This window comes from Danio rerio, chromosome 25 (assembly GCF_052040795.2).
Source record: "Danio rerio strain M-AB ecotype USA chromosome 25, GRCz13ab, whole genome shotgun sequence".
NCBI lineage: Eukaryota > Metazoa > Chordata > Actinopteri > Cypriniformes > Danionidae > Danio > Danio rerio.
Window position 1 is genome coordinate 34,890,001 of NC_141045.1, and position 18,827 is coordinate 34,908,827.

General features: G+C 35.8%; 2 protein-coding genes and 2 long non-coding RNA genes across 7 annotated transcripts in view; 2 read left to right on the top strand and 2 right to left on the bottom strand.

The window, feature by feature from the left end:
• LOC103909877 (uncharacterized) overlaps positions 1–4,766 on the top strand; it is a 4,939-nt gene extending 173 nt beyond the window's left edge. The window contains exons 1-3 of the long non-coding RNA NR_200076.1: positions 1–259; positions 629–704; positions 1,931–4,766. The exon at positions 1–259 is cut by the window's left edge and continues 173 nt beyond it. This is a non-coding gene — a long non-coding RNA (uncharacterized LOC103909877). The remainder of the gene's footprint in view (positions 260–628; positions 705–1,930) is intronic.
• Positions 4,767–5,182: 416 nt separating this feature from the next.
• Positions 5,183–8,018, bottom strand: LOC101882990 (uncharacterized). Its single transcript, XR_015526706.1, has 4 exons — positions 7,116–8,018; positions 6,602–6,976; positions 6,403–6,485; positions 5,183–5,685 (listed from the first exon to the last, which is right to left on the bottom strand). It is a non-coding gene; the product is annotated as an uncharacterized LOC101882990 (long non-coding RNA).
• Positions 8,019–8,985: 967 nt separating this feature from the next.
• On the top strand, positions 8,986–18,419 carry galk2 (galactokinase 2). Of its 2 annotated transcripts, NM_001007432.2 has the most exons (10): positions 8,986–9,132; positions 9,250–9,338; positions 9,423–9,546; positions 11,305–11,395; positions 11,484–11,630; positions 12,606–12,704; positions 13,917–14,069; positions 14,891–15,101; positions 17,166–17,367; positions 17,733–18,419. In NM_001007432.2, the coding sequence occupies exons 1-10, from the start codon at positions 9,083–9,085 to the stop codon at positions 17,938–17,940; spliced, it is 1,374 nt and encodes a 457-aa protein (NP_001007433.2). In that variant the 5' UTR covers positions 8,986–9,082; the 3' UTR covers positions 17,941–18,419. The 2 variants fall into 2 exon arrangements, with proteins under 2 accessions (NP_001007433.2, XP_087167338.1); XM_087311212.1 differs by lacking the exons at positions 17,166–17,367; positions 17,733–18,419 and adding an exon at positions 15,168–15,223 and having other exon boundaries at positions 9,083–9,132.
• The window catches only part of atp8b4 (ATPase phospholipid transporting 8B4), a 75,381-nt gene continuing 69,651 nt past the window's right edge, over positions 13,098–18,827 (bottom strand). For 2 of the 3 annotated variants that reach the window (XR_015526662.1, XR_015526663.1), the window contains 3 exons: positions 17,020–17,365; positions 16,757–16,876; positions 13,098–15,120 (listed from right to left, as the gene is read on the bottom strand). Coding sequence is in view for 1 of the 3 variants with exons in the window: in XM_087312535.1 (XP_087168661.1) it covers positions 17,162–17,365 (204 nt within the window). In the remaining 2 variants the exon portion in view is untranslated. Of the gene's footprint in view, positions 15,121–16,567; positions 17,366–18,827 lie in introns of those variants that run through there. The other variant, XM_087312535.1, reaches the window with a different exon arrangement.

Genomic DNA, 18,827 nt, shown 5'->3' on the forward strand with positions numbered 1-18,827 from the left:
AGAATTCTGAGTTATAAAGTCGCAATTCCGAGTTATAAAGTCAGAATTCTGAGTTATAAAGTAGCAATTCCGAGTTATAAAGTCAGAATTCTGAGTTATAAAGTCAGAATTCTGAGTTATGAAGTCCCAATTATGAGTTATTAAGTCGCAATTCTGAGTTATAAAAAAATCTTTTGAATTTCGACAATTTCTCACGACATTTCATATTACGTTACGAGAGTTCCTGTCGCCAGCAGCTGAACGTTTCTGCGACGCCAAGGTATGGTCATATTTACTATTTGGCATGATAATTATTTACGATATGAAGTGTTACAGTAAATGCCGTGTTATAATAGAAGCCTTTGGCGAGTGTAAAATCCGAAAGTTTTGCGTGTGTGGTATCATAGCCTACAGGCTCATGCGGTTTCCTCGAATAGTAGTCGTGTTGCTTTTATGGACAATTCAGTAGGCTAGTTTACATTGCACCAAAAGGGAGTAAAATTAGGTTTGGATTCAAAGCTTGCTTTGTTATGTACAGTATACTAACCACAAAAGTACATGGATTTTGTTTTCTGGCTTATATACTCGGTCTAGGCTTTATATTGGCCTCTAGCCTCACTATGTTTTCCTTTTAAAACTATCATTGTAGGATGGACGAATTAATAATTTTACTAAGGGAGAGAAACATCCCTGAAACAACTATCAAACGACTGGAGGAAGACAAGGTAATACCTAAACAATTTACCACACACTTTTAAAGTCATAATTTGGAAGAAGTGGACATTTTAATGCATGTTTAATTTTAGTCACTTGCAGTTTTATTTCTTAAAGTAGTTATATACTGTTTATTTTACAATAAATAACTTAACCTAAGCTGAACACTTTGGCAAAGCTCCAGTGTTTACCTAAACACTTTCAATTATACTTCAGTTTAGTGACTGAATCTTAATATTAACCAGTTGCTTGTTGACATGCGTAATACTAGCAGACTGCTTATTGGTACTTAAAAAACATATATTAATGCCATATTTTGAATGACCATATTTTACATTCTTTTTTAAACCATTCATAGTTACTTAAAGGCATACTCAAAGAAAACAGTACTACACCATTGGGGAATATTACAGAAATTTAATACATTTATTGAAAAACAAAGTACCAAAATGTATGTAATGGCAGAAATATGAAATGAAATATGAAAATAAAAATAAATAAAATAACATGAACTTGTCATTTATAACCAGTAGATGGTAGCAGAGGTTAACTCATTTAGCTCAGTTACTGTATCGACTCCTTAGATGTTTCAATGTCTTTCTTTTGGATTTCTTATGAAAACATTAAATATAGCAAGTTTACTGTATTATAAGGAAGTACAAAGTACAAGAAGTCAGAGTGCCATTTAAATATAAATAGTGAACCCATACACCAACAATCTTTAAGGGTAATTTACTTAAATACTTTAGTATTAAATTTACTTTATTCAGCCAACTCAGATTTGTTATTATTTAGTTTTGGTACTCTAAATTTAGTTTGATTTACTTTATGCACAACTCTGAAACTGCATAGGTGGATTACACATAAACACACGCACGCACGCACACACACACACACACACATATATATATATATATATATATATATATATATATATATATATATATATATATATATATATATATATATATCTAAAAACATACATACATACATACAGTACATACATATATGTAAAGATATATATATCTATATATATATATATATATATATCTATATATATATATATATATATATATATATATCTATATATATATATATATATATATATATATATATATCTATATATATATATCTATATATATATATATATATATATATATATATATATATATATATATATACGCGTGAGTGTGTGTGTGTCTGTATTTATTTATGTAAGTATTTATTTATTTTGCAGATTGATGTCAGTGTCCTACTGTTAATGACTGATGATCAGATGAGAAGCTATTTTCCTTCATATGGAGACAGACTGGCCGTGATGGGATTTTGTAGGAGGCAAGAAAGAGAACCAACTTGCAGGAAGTCAAAGCTGTTTGAGCGCCTCAAATCAAAACTGACCAAAAGACAAAAACCTGACAATTCACAAACAGAAACCCAAAATACTACAAAAAAACATTCTCAGCGTACTGTAAGAAAAATTGAAATGGGGTGGATGCACCATGATGGTCAGGGCTTTGTTCAAATGAGAGCAAAAAAAGGAGGGGGAACAAGGAAGTTGAGTGTTCCAAAAGAATGGAAAAGGGAAGAGCTGATTGAGGAGGCAATTCGTCTGTTTTTTCCAAATGGAAAAAATTCTCATGGGAGTATTTCTGAGTTTAAATTGGATCTAACAAATTATCAGGAAGTGTCACTAGATGCAGAATCTACAGTGGGGGAAATGTATAATGCATCCAAACTCACAATGATGAGGTTCTACTTGACAACAAAAAAGGTGGAGAGGGAAGTGGAAACAGAAAGTGAAGAGGAAATGTCAGATCAAATGGAGAACTTTCACAGTAATAACCAGGATCAAAGCCTTCCCTCTACTTCCAGTGGGATGAATGACTTCTTTCCTTCAGAGATGGATGTAATTTATGTAGATAGTCCGGTTAATGACACTGCATCTCCCTTTCATTCCACAGAGGATCATATTGCAGATGATGACCTGAATGTATCTTTTCAAAGTTCTTTAGTGACCTTGCCAGATTACTTAGATTCAAGCAATGTAGTAACAGTACTCACTGGTGACATCATTGGAATAGATGAACAAAACTTAGATGACACTTTGCCGCTGAGCCCAGAACCCATTGCTCCACAGAAAAAAATCCTTGTTGTTCATCGTGGACAAATATTTTCAGAGCTCATTGCCCATTTCTGTGATGAAACCCTTATTCATACACAGAGTGAAGTAGAAGTGAAGCTGCTGCTCCCAAATGGACAGTTTGAGATGGGTCATGATGTTGGTGGAGTGTTTAGGGATTGCCTATCAGAGTTCTGGCAGGAATTTTATGATCAGTGCACATTGGGGAACAATTTTAAAGTTCCCTTTCTTCGACATGACTTTGGCAAAGAAAAGTGGGAAAGTGTGGCCCGAATAATTTTGTTCGGCTGGAAGAAAGAGAAATATCTCCCAATAAAACTTGCACCTGTCATCCTCCAGCAAGCAATACAGGGATCTGTGAAAAGTGATCTGATTGAGAACTTTTTGAAGTATGTCTCAGAAAACGAGTGTGCTTTGTTAGAAAGCTGCAGAAAAGACTTCTGTAGTGCAGACCAGGAGGAATTGCTTGAGACCTTAGACAACTACAGTTGTCGAAGAATTCCAACAAATGAAAACTTCAAGCAAATTTTGGAAGAACTGGCTCACAAAACTCTCATTCAAGAGCCTGCTTATGTTCTTGAACAGTGGGCATGCATACTTGGACCTCTGAGGAAGGACCTTGAGGAAATTGAAGATGTGTACTGTGCATTACAACCAACAGTGAGGAAAATTGTGCAATCTCTCAAATTTCCTGAAACAATGAATGTACAGCAAAAGGACATTTCAAAGCACTTGACAACTTACTTGAGGGAGTGTGATGCAAAACGGCAGTCTCTGTTTCTTCGATTCTGTACTGGATCAGATTTGTTTATAGGCAAAGCTATAACAGTTGATTTCACAGACCTTAAAGGGTTTGAGAGAAGACCAGTGGCGCACACATGTGGCTGTTTTCTGAGGCTTTCAGTGCACTATGACAACTACCCTGATTTCAGATCTGAAATGAACAAAGTCCTTGAAAGCAACATCTGGGTCATGGACATAGTTTAGTGGATTTAGTCGGAACTGAGTTGTGGCCAGCTCCTATGCAAGCTATTGTTTTCTGTCATTCTTATTACACTTCATACAGTTAATTCACACTGTATACAGAAAGTAAATCATTCCCTTTAATTTTGCACTTACATATTGCTGGTTACATTGAATGCAGACCAACCTTTATTATTTTTGATGATTGAGTTTTTTTTTTTTTTTTGATGATTGAGATTTGATTAAAAAAAAATAGGTGCAACCAAATGTTTGAGTTAAATCATTAAATTGTTAATTTCAACTGTTCAGTCAAATAGGCTTGGAACTGTCCAAATGTTTTAATGGTTCCTTTTTCATACATGTACACGCTCTACCATTATTTGACAAGTTCATAAAGTAAAACAATCACTTTAATTGTTCATTGAATGTTGCCCCTAAATAGTGAAAGTTTTCTTCATAGTTACAAACAACTGTTTACATTTAATTGTACAAGTTGCATCTACCCTGACATAAATGTCTGAATGATTATGTGTTCCTAAAGAGATAGTTCACTAAAAAAATGAAAATGTTCTCACTTTTTACTCACCCCTCAAGTGTTTACAAGCCTCTATGGATTTATTTCTTTGGTTGAACACAAAAGAAGATAGTTTGAAGAAAGCTGCAAACCTGTATCCATTGACTTCCATAAAAGAAAATACAAATACTATGAAAGTCAGTGGTTACAGGTTTTCAGCTTTCTTCAACAGAAGAAAGAAACAAGCAAGGAGTGAGGAAATTGACAAGTTCATTTTTGGGTGAACTATCCTTTTAAGTTTGTGTTTCTATACAGTTGGGTGTTGCATTATTGCAACAATACATAACAATTTTATAACATTGTTTTATTGAAATAGTTTTAATGTGGTTTGTTTTATTTTTTCTTGTACCACATTGTAATGTTAAGTACTCATACATTAAACAACACAACCTCCATATATTGTGCCATGTTTTTTTGAGAATTCAAGATGGAGTGAGTAGGCTACTACACTGAAAAAAAAAATTATTTATTGGATTTACAAAAAGTGGTTGCAAACAAATTGTTTAGGCTGAATTTAAACAAACAAATTAAGTAGAACATAACTAAATTTACTTTTTTGTTTATATTCAGCCCATATAAATTTTTGCATTTCAGCATTGCATTTTTTATTGGCCAATAAATAAATTGCTCATCAAAGTCTGCTTTAATTAAAAAAAAACTTTGAACTTTTAAAATCAATTTCACTTAAAGCTCTGTAGTGGTGCACAAAACCTGACAGCCAGTGTACCATGTTAAAATGATTACAGGTTCGTTAAGCATGTATAGGAAAAACATTGGGAATACTGTTCGAGCATTTGTTTGAAACAAAAATGTACTACTACAAAGTTGAATATTTAATAATAAAAATACTATTACAAATTCAGTTCTTTATTTCAGGTATAACACAAAATACAGACAGTTTACCATTTAAACCCTTTAGTTTATGTTTTAAATATACATCCCCTTTATATTCCTAAGGTGAAACAAATGAAAATTCTATACATTTTGAAAAATTTCAGTACTATTGCTTTACAGTTTAAACAAAATTATTTTACTTTTGAGTAACAAAATACTTCTAAAACTCACTTCCTCTGTTTCTATTGCATTCAGGTTAGGTCTAAAAGTATTAAAAGAGCACCACAAAAGTGTTTGAAATCATGCAAAAATGTGCATTACTGTAGTTGGGAAAGATGTCATTTAAAAAGTAGTCATAAAAAAGTTTTTTTTTGTGTGTGAAGTGCATCTTGATGCACTTTTATTATCTCATCTACCTAAGTTTGCTGGCCTTCTTTTGCACATGAGGATGGGATGGTCTGGAACAAATTATTCATTCCTTCTGAAAACACAAAGCAACATCACTGTGATTGTGTGTCATCATAAAGAATTATATTAGAGGTTATTTACTGTACTTTGAGCACTGTGTCTGACAGACAAGGGATCCTGAAGCGTGTATGAAAATGATGGAATGTAAACAGTTGTTCCATTATAGTATGTAGAGTAAAGGTACATTAATCCCATAACCCTAGAAGATAGGGCTGTTACTAATCAAATACAATCAGCATCAATAAAATACATCCTTCGATTGCCACAGTGGCACAGAAGATACATCAGATGTGTCATTCATTCATTAGTAACGAAGAATTCATGTTTTAAAATTATTCTTTGTTTGCTGTGAGCATTTTGCATGCTGTTTATGTGCCCCAGTACATAAAAAAGCAATGTTATTTGACATGTCTGTTAAATGCAGCTAAGTTGTAACACAACTGTGATGCAGAAAAAAATACAATTCCAGTTGTATCAATAATGGCATTGTGTTAATGTTTTGTTTATAGAATTTTTTTCATATAAAAATATGACATGTCAGTGGCAATCCCAATTTAAATATTATGCCCTTAAATTATACACTATGGCATTTAGACAACTGGCTTGTTATCAGTTTCATAATTAAAGATGTAATGACTTTTTGAGTCTGGGGCATAATGGTAACAAAATTCATTAACATATTCATGTTTAAAGCCAAATAATAATAAAGTGAAATATAAATCCTGCTCACCTGTTATCTTGATAGACAGACACAGCACAGTGAAAGTAAAGTGGGAATTGCAGAGATTTTAACCTCAGAGAGTTCTTTTGAGACTTGCATGAAAAAAGCACAATAGAAGTGTTTCAAATAATGCTCACAGATAATATTGTGTGTGTGTGTGTGTGTGTATGTGTGTGTGTGTATGTGTGTGTGTGTACAATACCTTTACCTTCTAGTGAAAGTTGTAGATAAGATCTCAATGGTGCATCTAGTCATCCAAGTCCAGTCCTTCAAGGATTAGTTCACGAAGCTTAAGGTAAAGGTCTGTAATTTCATAAACATCATCTGACAATGCAAGGTTATGTTCATCCATCAGTTCTACGCACAGTTGAAAGACATCCTCATCACAAGGGTAGTCTTTAACTAAACACTCCTCTTTGCAAATACTCAGCTTTGTTTGTTCAATTGGATGCAAGAAATTCTGCACTCCATATAAGCTGGGAACAGCAAACATTATTGAAGGTCGACCACTGGGAGCACGTGGATTGTGAGTTGGCCGTATCCTGTGGCAATTCCAGGCACTGACTATTTCATCAAGCTCTTCCTTTATAAAATAAAAGCAACAAAATTAAATTAATAAACACACTGTAAACTGCATATTGTAGGCTATGTAAATATTAAGTTAATCTTTAACGGCAATATTGTTTTTATGATTAAATAAACTATAGTAAACCAAATGTTACCTGTATAGAATGCTGGAAACAAAACTGGATGAGAGATTTATCAATGAAACTATCAACAAAGTGCCCATCTTCTTTTAGCTGTTCAAAATGATCCATCCAAAATTGTATGCACTGACTTCTCAAAGTGGACCACCATCGTTCAATTCTCTGGTTCCCCGTGCTTGGACCAAGCGTGACAGATTCGGCACTAGCAGTGCCTCTGAAGAATGTCTGCATATCTGCTAAATGCGTATTTTCAGTTCCATGGTCAATGCGAATTCTATGTGGAAATCCGTTATTCTCAGCAACAGCTTGTATGAAATAACCCGCAATTACTCGTGGGTCATTGTTCGTTTTGTATGCTTCAAGCCAGATCATTTTTCTGGAAAACCCATCAATGCATCCGTTTATGCATATTCCGTAAGGTTTCAACTTGTCGTACCCGTCAATATGCCAAACATAGTTTGGTCCGCGGCTGTTATACATGCGTCGCCGCAGACGACCGCGAGCGCGCAGGTCAACTCCCTGTCCATCTAACAGCCGCATCAACTGACGGACAGTTTCTCTGTCTGTAATAATGCCAGAAAGCCAACATTTCTGGTGCATCCAACGATATCCATGTTGTCGTCCCGATGTCTGTAGCTGTTGGTGTATAAAACGTGCCACGTCGGCCTCGTCTGTTTTATTGCGTCTCCGCCACAACTGATTCATACATAACGTTCTCTCAAGAGTCCGCAAACTAAACTTTATGTTGTGTGATTCCTCCAATAAAATTAAGATTTCTCTATTAGTAAAACCGCACCAAAAATAATCCTCTATAATCTTTTCCATTTAGGCTATAGCCTTCATAAGAAGGTCCAGCGATGTAACCTACTTCCATGCCATACAGATAAGACTCAGATAAGCCTTTTTTCTCTGAATTGCGAGATATAAACTCAGAATTCTGACATAATAACTCAGAATTGCGACTTAATAACTCAGAATTACGATTTTATAACTCAGAATTCTGACTTAATAACTCGGAATTGCGACTTAATTACTCAGAATTGCGACTTAATAACTCAGAATTACGACTTTATAACTCGGAATTCTGACTTTATAACTCGGAATTACGACTTTGTAACTCCGAATTCTGACTTAATAACTCGGAATTGCGACTTTATAACTCAGAATTTTGACTTTATAACTCGGAATTGCGACTTAATAACTCAGAATTCTGACTTTATAACTCGGAATTCTGACTTTATAACTCGGAATTGCGACTTTATAACTCAGAATTCTGACTTTATAACTCGGAATTCTGACTTATTAACTCAGAATTCTGACTTTTAAATTTTCTTTATATTATCATTAATTTTTTTTTTATTATTAATTCTTTTTCTTTTTTTTATTCAGTGGCGGGAACGGGCTTCCATAGGAATGCGATGTGACATCACACTGTAAGGTGGGCGCGCGTTGTTGTTAGAACAGATACAGCTGCGGACGGAAATTAAAAATAATTGTTTATATTAACGTTATATATTAAATTGTATTTTATTGACGTATATCCCTACCCTAACCTTAAACTCAACCATCATATGAATGTATAATCAGTAGTTATACTGAGTATTATTCATATTATGTATTAAATTACCCATTACATTGTATTTTGTTAACGCCCAAACCCTAAACACAACCCTCACAGTAAAGTAAATTGTAAAGTAAAAGTAATTATTAATGTACAGTGTCGTCAAAATTATGCTACAATTTACGTGAATATCTGCAGCTGTATCTCATCTAGACTTGACCGCGCATAACCAATTACTTCCGAATCCCTGTTCCGAGTGCTTCCGAACGCGGTGAATGGATTTGGAGAAATTCGTGTCAGTTTCTTCCGTGTTGTTTGACGCGCGATTCCGGGTGTGACAGTCACCTGACAGCATTTCCACAGTGCCAGTCCACCCGTGCACAGTGTTTTTACCAGAAAACCTTTTATCAAAAGCATAGTAATGGCCACAAATCCACCAAAAGTCAAGGTGCTGCTGAGTGGAAATGAAAGGTAAGTTCGGAAATCTTCGTGTGGCTCTTCGGAGAACTTCGATTCTTATGAACAGTTTTTCACGTCGATTCACTTCTTGTTTTTTGTTATCTTGTTTTATCATCATACTTTTGTCAGGTTGCAGAAATTGAAAGCCGCTTTTCGTGATAAATATGGACAAATGCCGCTTTTCTATGCTTGTGCTCCTGGGAGGGTGAATTTGATCGGTGAGTTGTTGAGAAAACATGGTGTAATGTGAACATGCTGCAGCAGATGCTCTTTATATGCTCTCTTTAATCGTGTTTTTCCAGGTGAGCATATTGATTACTGTGGCTATGCTGTCCTGCCGATGGCGATAGAGCAGAGTATTCTCGCTGCTGTTTCTGTCTCTGACACTAAAACCATCCAGCTGACAAACACTGACCCCAAATACAAGTGAGTAATTCTGTTCTGCAGGAGTCATTCATTCACCCACTCACTCCATGCATTCATTCATTTATTTAATCACTCATTTATATTTATAATATGAAACACTCACTTCATTCAGATTGATTAATTAATTTAATTAATTAAATAGTTAAATGATTAATCCATCCAATCATTCATTCATTCATTCGTTTGTTCATTCACCCACTTCATTCATTCACTATTTATTCACTCAATTCCTTTATCCATTTATTCATTCACTCTATTCATTCATTTATCCATCCATTCATTCATTCCTTCACTCAATTCATTTATTCACTCCATTCAGTCAATCCTTTATTCATTCACTCCATTCATTCATTCATTCATTCACCCACTCACTCACTCCATCCATTCATTCACTCACACTCACTCAATTTATTCATTCACTTATTCACTCCATTCGTTCATAAATTCACTCACTCCATTAATTAATTAATTTATCCATTGGATTGATGGATTGATTATCCATCTATCCAATCACTCACTCCATTAATTCATTCATAAATTCATTAATTTGTTCATTCACCCACTTCATTCATTCACTCTATTTATTCACTCAATTTATTCATCTATTTATTCATTCACTCTATTAATTCATTCATTCATTCCTTCACTCGATTCATTTTACTCTATTCAATCAATCCTTTATTCATTCATTTACCCACTCACTCCCTCACTCACTCCATCCATTCATTCACTCACACTCACTCAATTTATTCATTCATTAACTCCATTAATTCATTCACTTGATTCATTTATTCATACATTCAATGGTTCATTCACTTCATTTATTCATTCATTCATTCACTCATTCACTCAATTCATTTATTTACTCATCTATTCACTCTATTCAATCATTCCAATATTCATTTACTCCATTCATCCAATTATTCATTTATTTACTTCACTCACTCACTCACTCACTCACATCATTCATTCATTCATTCATTCACTCAATTCATTTATTTACTCATCTATTCACTCTATTCAATCATTCCAATATTCATTTACTCCATTCATCCAATTATTCATTTATTTACTTCACGCACTCACTCACTCACTCACTCACTTACTCACTTACTCACTCACTCACGTCATTCATTCATTCATTCATTCATTCATTCATTCATTCAATGATCAGTCAAAAGTTGCATCAAATTATTACAGAAGTAATAGAATTACTTAAAGGTTTATATATATAAATATATATATATATATATATATATATATATATATATATATATATATATATATATATATATATATATATAATAAACACAGTTATGTTTTACATGTTTGTTTACAGTTAGTTGACTGAATGTTTATATGTATGCATTTATTTATTTATTTCAGTCCAGTGTAGTCACATTTAGTCTGTAATTTATGAAAAAAAATCTTTATATGCTCAAATGTATTCGACTGTTTAGTTATTTAGAATAAATAAATAATTTTACTAAATGTTTTTGGTTGCAGTTAGTTGACTATTTGTTTATTTATTTAAGTCCAATTTTATCACATTTAGTCTGTAATTTTTTTAAAAGCTCTTTCTGTGCACAAATGTAATTGACAGTTAGTTAAAAAATAATTAATCAATTTATTCTTATAAATAAATTTTAAAAAGTTACAGTTTACTGAATTTATTTATTTAATTTCATATAAAACACTTTACATGCTCAAATGTTCTTTGACCTTTTATTTATATATTTAATTAACTAATTATTTCAGAGATTTCGCCGTGTCTGCTGATGCCATCTCCATTGACAGAGAGAATCCTCAGTGGCATTATTACTTCCTTTGTGGGGTGAAAGGACTCCAGGTGATGAGCTGTTCATCATAAGCACATACTCACCTGTGAATGCATTATAATAATCAAAGTACTCTGACCCCTGATCTTGTGTCTGCAGGAGCACCTGAGCTTGTCTTCATTGGCAGGGATGTGTTGTGTGGTGGATGGGACGATCCCGGCCAGTTCAGGCCTGTCCAGCTCCAGTGCGCTGGTGTGCTGCGCCGGTCTGCTCGCTATGGAGGCCAATCACAGATCTCTCTCTAAGGTAGCACTGACTCCAATATTATGAAAAACAGTAGTAACAAATACATCATAAATAATACATTTGTGTTGAGCTGCAGATCAGAGTTTGGTATCAGCATGAATTATATCTTATTTACATTTTATATTTGAGTTGGCAATTTTATTTTAAAATGACGTATTGGTCTTTTTAATCCCAGAAATGTTTATCTTTTTGGGATTAAAAATAATAATATGCTCGTTTCACAATTTTATTACACTTTGGTTTTTATTCACTTTATTAATTTAAAATATTATTACACTTTTAAAAAATATTAACTTTACCACATTCATGATTTTCTTGTTGAATGTGGTTTAAAATTAATTTGATTTCATTTTTATTTAGAAATAAAAATAAAACAGACAACAGCATGTGTCTTAAAATTGTCTCTTAAAATAAAAATGTTAATTAATAAATTACAATATATATATATATATATATATATATATATATATATATATATATATATATATATATATATATATATATATATATATATATATATATATATATAATGTTCATGTGTTATTTATCAATTTCTAGTTGAATGAAGTTTATTCAATAATTTTCCCTTGGCTTAGTCCCTTATTTATCAGGGGTCGCCACAGCGGAATGAACCGCCAACTATTCCAGCCTTTTTTTCTCCAACCGCAACCCATTACTGGGAAACACACACACTCATTCATACACATACAGTACACCATGGACAGTTTAGCTTACCCAATTCACCTATAGCGCATGACTTTGGACTATGGGGGAAATCGGAGCACCTAGAAGAAATTGTTCTGTTGTTTTGTTTTGTTAAAATAAAGGCAAAAAAAATATATATATAAAAAAGATTTTTTTATATATATATATATATATATATATATATATATATATATATATATATATATATATATATATATATATATATATATATATTTTACTGATTTCCTATGCACTTGATCTTTATTTCAGGTCACTCTTGCAGAAATGTGTGCCAAATGTGAGCGTTATATTGGCACTGAGGGCGGAGGGATGGATCAGTCCATTTCTTTTTTAGCAGAAGAGGGAACGGTAAGCCATGTTTTAAAGTAGCTTATATAAATGCTGTGCATTTTGTTCATTCCTGGTATAAAGATTAATGGCATGAGACTTTTTAAAATTGCTGCTCATACAGTTACTGATGCTATAATCTCTGAATTAATTTAAGAATTATAATAAAAAATAACGTGGACAAAGGTAAGTGATGAAATATTTGTAAAAAAAAAAAAAAACATTGTGAAAGTAAACAGTTTATCAAAACAAAGTCGCAAAAAATGGACATTTATATCAGTCGACAGCAAGTCTCTTAAAATAAAAAATTATTAACATTTGAATTATTTTTAAATAAGAAAAATAATACATATATATATATATATATACAGTAAAAGTCAGAATTATTAGTCTTGCTTTAAATTTTTTTTCTTTGAAAATCTAACGCACTAAATCACACTTCAGCACCGTTTATTTGAGAGCGCACAAGAAGATCTGCGCTTAAGCTGCGTATATTTGAGGGGGCGTGCAAGAAGTTTTGTGCACGAGCAGAGGAAATCGCTGCACAATCCAAGAGAAGAGATTTACTTGCTCGTAGGGTTATTACATAAATGCGATCTCGTCATTGAAATAACGTGACAGGTAGTTGGTAGATCTGTGCATAAAAGTCCTAGAGGAAACACTGCAAGTTTCTAAAGCTAAAGACTTCTTCTTTCCATTATGTAGTTAATTTCAATATATATACTACAAGACCTTGCATAGTGTTTATGTCACTTCTCGCGTTTGTTTGTTTGTTTGTGAGACGTAGTTTGGACAAAGTTGTCTGTGATTCTTCCTAATGTAAAGTCATGCAGTGTGAACTCTCCTGTCGCCGATCCAACAAGAACAAGAACCCAGATAGTCATGCAGTGTGAAAACATCCGTGACACGACTACTTTCAAAGTCATGCAGTCTGAACTCGGCATTAGTTTGATTCGTCAAGTGCGTGGTGCAAAAACTGGTGCAAATGTCGGAGATGAAAGAGTGTGTTTTCTGCAGGTGGTTTGTCAAGCCCACTCACCTGTGTGAAGGTTTTCAATCATATAAAACCAGCATGAATACAAAAAGTACAGCTCAAAAAATGTAAAGTTTTAAATGAAGAAAATAAAAGATTGTTTTTCTTTTCTTTATCTTGACAATGCTTCTCTGATCCATATATCAGCCGAATATGTCAAACTGCATTTACATTTTTGACTGTTTCTTTTTCTCCTCAAGGCAAAGCTAATCGAGTTTAACCCGTTGCGAGCCACAGACGTGAAGCTGCCTGATGGCGCAGTCTTTGTAATCGCCAACTGCTGTGTGGAGATGAACAAGGCGGCGTCGTCTCACTTCAACATGAGGGTGGTGGAGTGTCGCCTCGCCACAAAGGTCTGAACTCCAGTATACAGACATCCGAAAGACTGAACATTTCTTAATGTTTAAAAGAAGTCTCTTACAGATCAAATCTGCATTCATTTACTCAGGAAAAGTATTTTAAATTGAATTAAATAGTTGTAGTCATGGATGTGCGAGGCAGTGGCGCAGTAGGTAGTGCTGTCGCCTCACAGCAAGAAGATCGCTGGTTCGACACTTGGCTCAGTTGGTGTTTCTGTGTGGAGTTTGCATGTTCTCCTTGCCTTTGTGTGGGTTTCCTCCGGGTGCTCCAGTTTCCCCCACAGTCCAAAGACATGCGGTACAGGTGAATTGGGTAGGCTAAATTGTCCGTAGTGTATGAGTGTGTGTGTGTGTGTGGATGTTTCCCAGAGATGGGTTGCAGCTGGAAGGGCATCCGCTGTGTAAAAACATGCTGGATAAGTTGGCGGTTCATTGCGCTGTGGCGTCCCCGGATTAATAAAGGGACTAAGCTGACAAGAAAATAAATGAATGAATGAGTCATGGATGTGTATTCAAAGGTTTTAAGTGCATTTAGCTGTATTTACATTAGGTGGCGCTAAAGCCAAAAGTATACAGTGTTTTCAGGGGACTCACTCATTTTCACCATCAAATAAGTTACATTTTCAGAAACTAAACATGAAACAGGTGCAAAGTTGCATGAAGATGTGGGTACACAAGGTTTTTTAAATATCAGCAAATGTTTGCGAACGCCATTTTCAGCACTGGGTCCTCTGTCCACTTTTAAGAAGGTCACTACACTAAGCTTTACAAACGAGAGCCCTTGTGATTTTTGTATTGAATCCCGCTGTGTGCAGATGCTGGCGAAGGCGCGCGGGCTGGACTGGAGGCGTCTGCTGAAGCTGGGGGATCTGCAGAAGGAGCTGCGGGTGAGTCTGGAGGAGATGCTGGAGCTGCTGGAGGAGCTGCTGCACCCTGAGCCCTACAGCAGAGAGGAGATCTGCAGGAGTCTGGGCATCACTGATCAACAGCTGGGGGAGGACATCCTCAGTGCCAACACACAGCACGGTAAGAGAGAACTTATAGCCTGGAGGAATACAAATTCACAATCTGTTTCCGTATCTTTAATCCCAGGCAGTGTGGAAGTTCAGTTTTCCAAAAGCCCGAGAGGGGTCTGGATGCAGACCTAATGCAGTGCAATCTGAGCTGCATCCAATGCCTTTTAATGCACTCGCCTAACCCCACCAGTCACAGTGACGTCACTCACTGCATTGAGTGCATTGTGTCTGACATTGCATCGCTGAAAGATGCAATCTCAGCTTGCATTATAAAGGCTGCATCCAGATACTATTTAAAAACCCAGGCTGCAAAAACAAGCTTTTCTTACTTAGAGTTTTTGTCTTGTTTGTAGTCCAAATGTCTTAAAAATCTTACATTTAGATGCATTTTTAGACGAGCAAAAATAGCGTCTTGTTTTCAGAAAAGTCAAAATTCAGTTAGGTATTATTCTTAAAATAAGCAAATGAATCTGCCAATGGGGAAAGGAAAATAATCTTACGTCCAAGCAAAAAGGAGACTTTGCTTACTCCATGTCATCAACAGAAGTAAGAAAAGAAAATTTTGAGTGTAAGCAAATGGTAAGAAACTTTTTAAATGTACTGTCCCTTTAAGACTGTCAGCAAAAACGGCAAACTGAGGCTTGAGTCCACACTGGCTCAACAAACGGATGCATTAAGTTAGGGATAAAGTACATCCAGGAGGTTGTACCCCTGAATAAAGTCTAAGGCCCCGTGTACACTTGTGCGTTTTAGTTTTAAAACGGCGTTTTAGATCAAAAACGATCCGCGTCCACACTAGCTTTTTACCTAGCGTCTCTGAACATATCTCCGTCCACACTACGCCACCAAAAACGTATATCACGTGACCATTCGCGCACTCTGGGCATGCGCGTTCTAGTATAAACAGGAAGCATGCATCTCACTCGGCATTTGGTTATTGTTAGTCAACAAACGCCGGTTGAACATTAAACACAATGGCAAAGAAAGCAAGAGAGGTATTTTTGTGGACAGACGACGAGGTCGAGTTGTTACTAAACGTAACAAATGAATAACTGCACAATGGCGCCTAAAACAGACAATAGTGCAAACAACGCTCCCATTTCTGTGCCCATGTTGTTGTTTACAGTACTGTCTTCCGGTAGCGTTAAAGCCTTGTGTTATAGTCATGTGATAGAGGCTTGACGAATAAGGGAAGGATACCCAATGACACAAAAGCCCCAATCAGGTAGCGAATCTCAACAGTCCTGCCTCAGTTTTCAGATGTCTCCGTTTTTCCTCATCCACACGGAGACGGAGCAGCAGCGTTTCAGAATGAAAACAGCCTCTCCAGCATTTCCAAAACGCTCCGTTTTCGGCGCTCGAGAACTCCAGCGTAGTGTGGATGGATGGCGTAACCGTAGCAAAACTTATGCGTTTTAAAATGAAAACGCATTAGTGTAAACGGGGCCTAAATGGCAGCCAGAATTGCAGCACAATTGTATGAGACTGAAGGGCTTTATTCTGTAAAAAGCAACCACCTGAATGTACTTTATCCAGCTTATTACATGGCTTCTTAACACAAAACACAGAATTTTGACACAAAACATTGTTAAGAGCCGATATAATACTTTGCTCAAAGCTGACAGAAACAAAACACCGAATAAAGCTGATGGAGCATACACCAACCTGCGCATCATTCAGTCACAAGATGGTGCCAAACAGTCAAAAACAAGCGAAGCTGACAGAAACCATTTGAATGAAACTTATGCTAACCCACGTATTATTCATTCACAAGACGCCGCCAATCTGTGAAAGACAAACATACAAATGAATGTGCATGTAAGTATATGGATGTGAATGTACTTACTAACACTGAAGATGATTCTCAGTTAAACAAGCTAAATCATAATCCTGCGTTAATTATAGGTTGTTATCATTGAATAGCATACCTTGAAATGCCCTGACTGACCAATCAGAATCGAGTATTCCAGACAGCCTTGCAATAAATTAAAAATAACACCAATCCAGAGCAACTTAAAGTCTTTGGTGGTACTTCAGCAAACTAACGATCCACTGATTTGCATTTCCCCCTCAGCGACTCATTTTAAGCTGTACCAGCGTGCCAGACACGTGTACGGCGAGGCTGCGCGTGTGCTGCAGTTTAAGGCCGTGTGCGACTCCTCTCCTGCCAGCGCCATCACTCAGCTGGGGGATCTGATGAAGCAGAGCCACGGCAGCTGTAGAGACCTGTACGAGTGCAGCTGCCCGGAGCTGGACCAGCTGGTGGACATATGTCTGTGAGTGAGACGCACAACACACTGTTTAGAAGAGTTCAAGGGGGAGTTCACCCACAAACAAACAATTCTCAGCATTTATTTACACTCGGGTGGTTCTACACGTCTGTGATTTTCCTTCTCATGAACACAAAACAAAATGTTCTGAAGTACTGTGAAGAAAATGTCCTGTTAGTTTCGTCACTCGCCCTCGGGACATCCAAGGTGACCTGAGAGCGAGAAAATTAATTTCATTGTTAGCGAATTCAGTTTTCATCCCTGTTCAGGGTGTCTTAAAAAGTATTCTACAATTAATAAATCAATTATGAGACAATTAAGTGTGTGTGAGTATATGAGCGTGAGTGTAAACTCTTCCTCCTGGTTCACAGGCAGGCGGGCGCTGTGGGCTCCAGGCTAACCGGAGCTGGATGGGGAGGCTGCACCGTGTCCATGGTTCCTGGAGAAAGGATAGATTCGTTTCTCCAGACCGTGCGGGAACGTTATTACATGCCTGACGCCCGTCGAGCCGCTCTGGAAAAGCAGAGTTTATTTGTGACGAGGCCGGGTGGAGGGGCCGCAATTTACATCGAGGAATGAAAAACTCTCAACACAATCAACCCCTCGGTCTGTGAAGCACAAGGAGATTCATATAAAGGCTGATCTGATGAGCAGACTGTATGAAGTCTGAATGGGCATTTTCACTCAATAAAATGAAGAAATCTCTAATCATTTAATACTTTCAGGTTTTCAAGGCTGAAGTAAAAAGAGCTGAGAACCCCTCAATATGCTCCTGCTTTTACTGCGCTTTTCTAAAAGCATTCAAGATAGACATTCATTCAGTAAAACATCTTACTGTTTACAAGCCTCATCGTTTCAAACTCCAGAGCTATTTGGGGATTTCCGCCTGGATTTTGCCTACATAAAATTTAAAAGCTTCCCAAATCCACATGCAGAGGTGTAAATGCAAAAATTTGGTATCATTTTAAAGAAAACCCCTTGAATTTTCATAAAACACTATTAAAAGTGTTTCAAATAACTGTGGATGTTGTCTGTGTTATAAAAAACACCTAAAAAAAGAGACGCTTTTTGTATTTTTTTTTTTATAAATATTTATAAAAAAGAATATTTGTGTGTATGTGAGTGTGTGGGTGTTTCTGCGTAAAACATATGCCGGGTAAGTTGGCGGTTCATTCCGCTGTGGCGACCCCTAATTAATAAAGCAACTAAGTTGAAAAGAAAATGAATGAAAACTGTGCCTAAAAATTCTCAATTTCTGGACTCTTCTGTAGGTACACTTCTGTCGTGCACTAAGACTGACGGAAAATGGAAAGTTGCTATTTTCTAGGTTGACATAGCTAAGAACTATTTTCTCATTCAGGTGTAATAATCAAGGAGATTCGCTGCCGTACTATGGTTGTAGCAGTGCAATAATATTACACAGCATCTGAAAATAGTGCCAAGCATATATGCCTATGCTTGCTTGC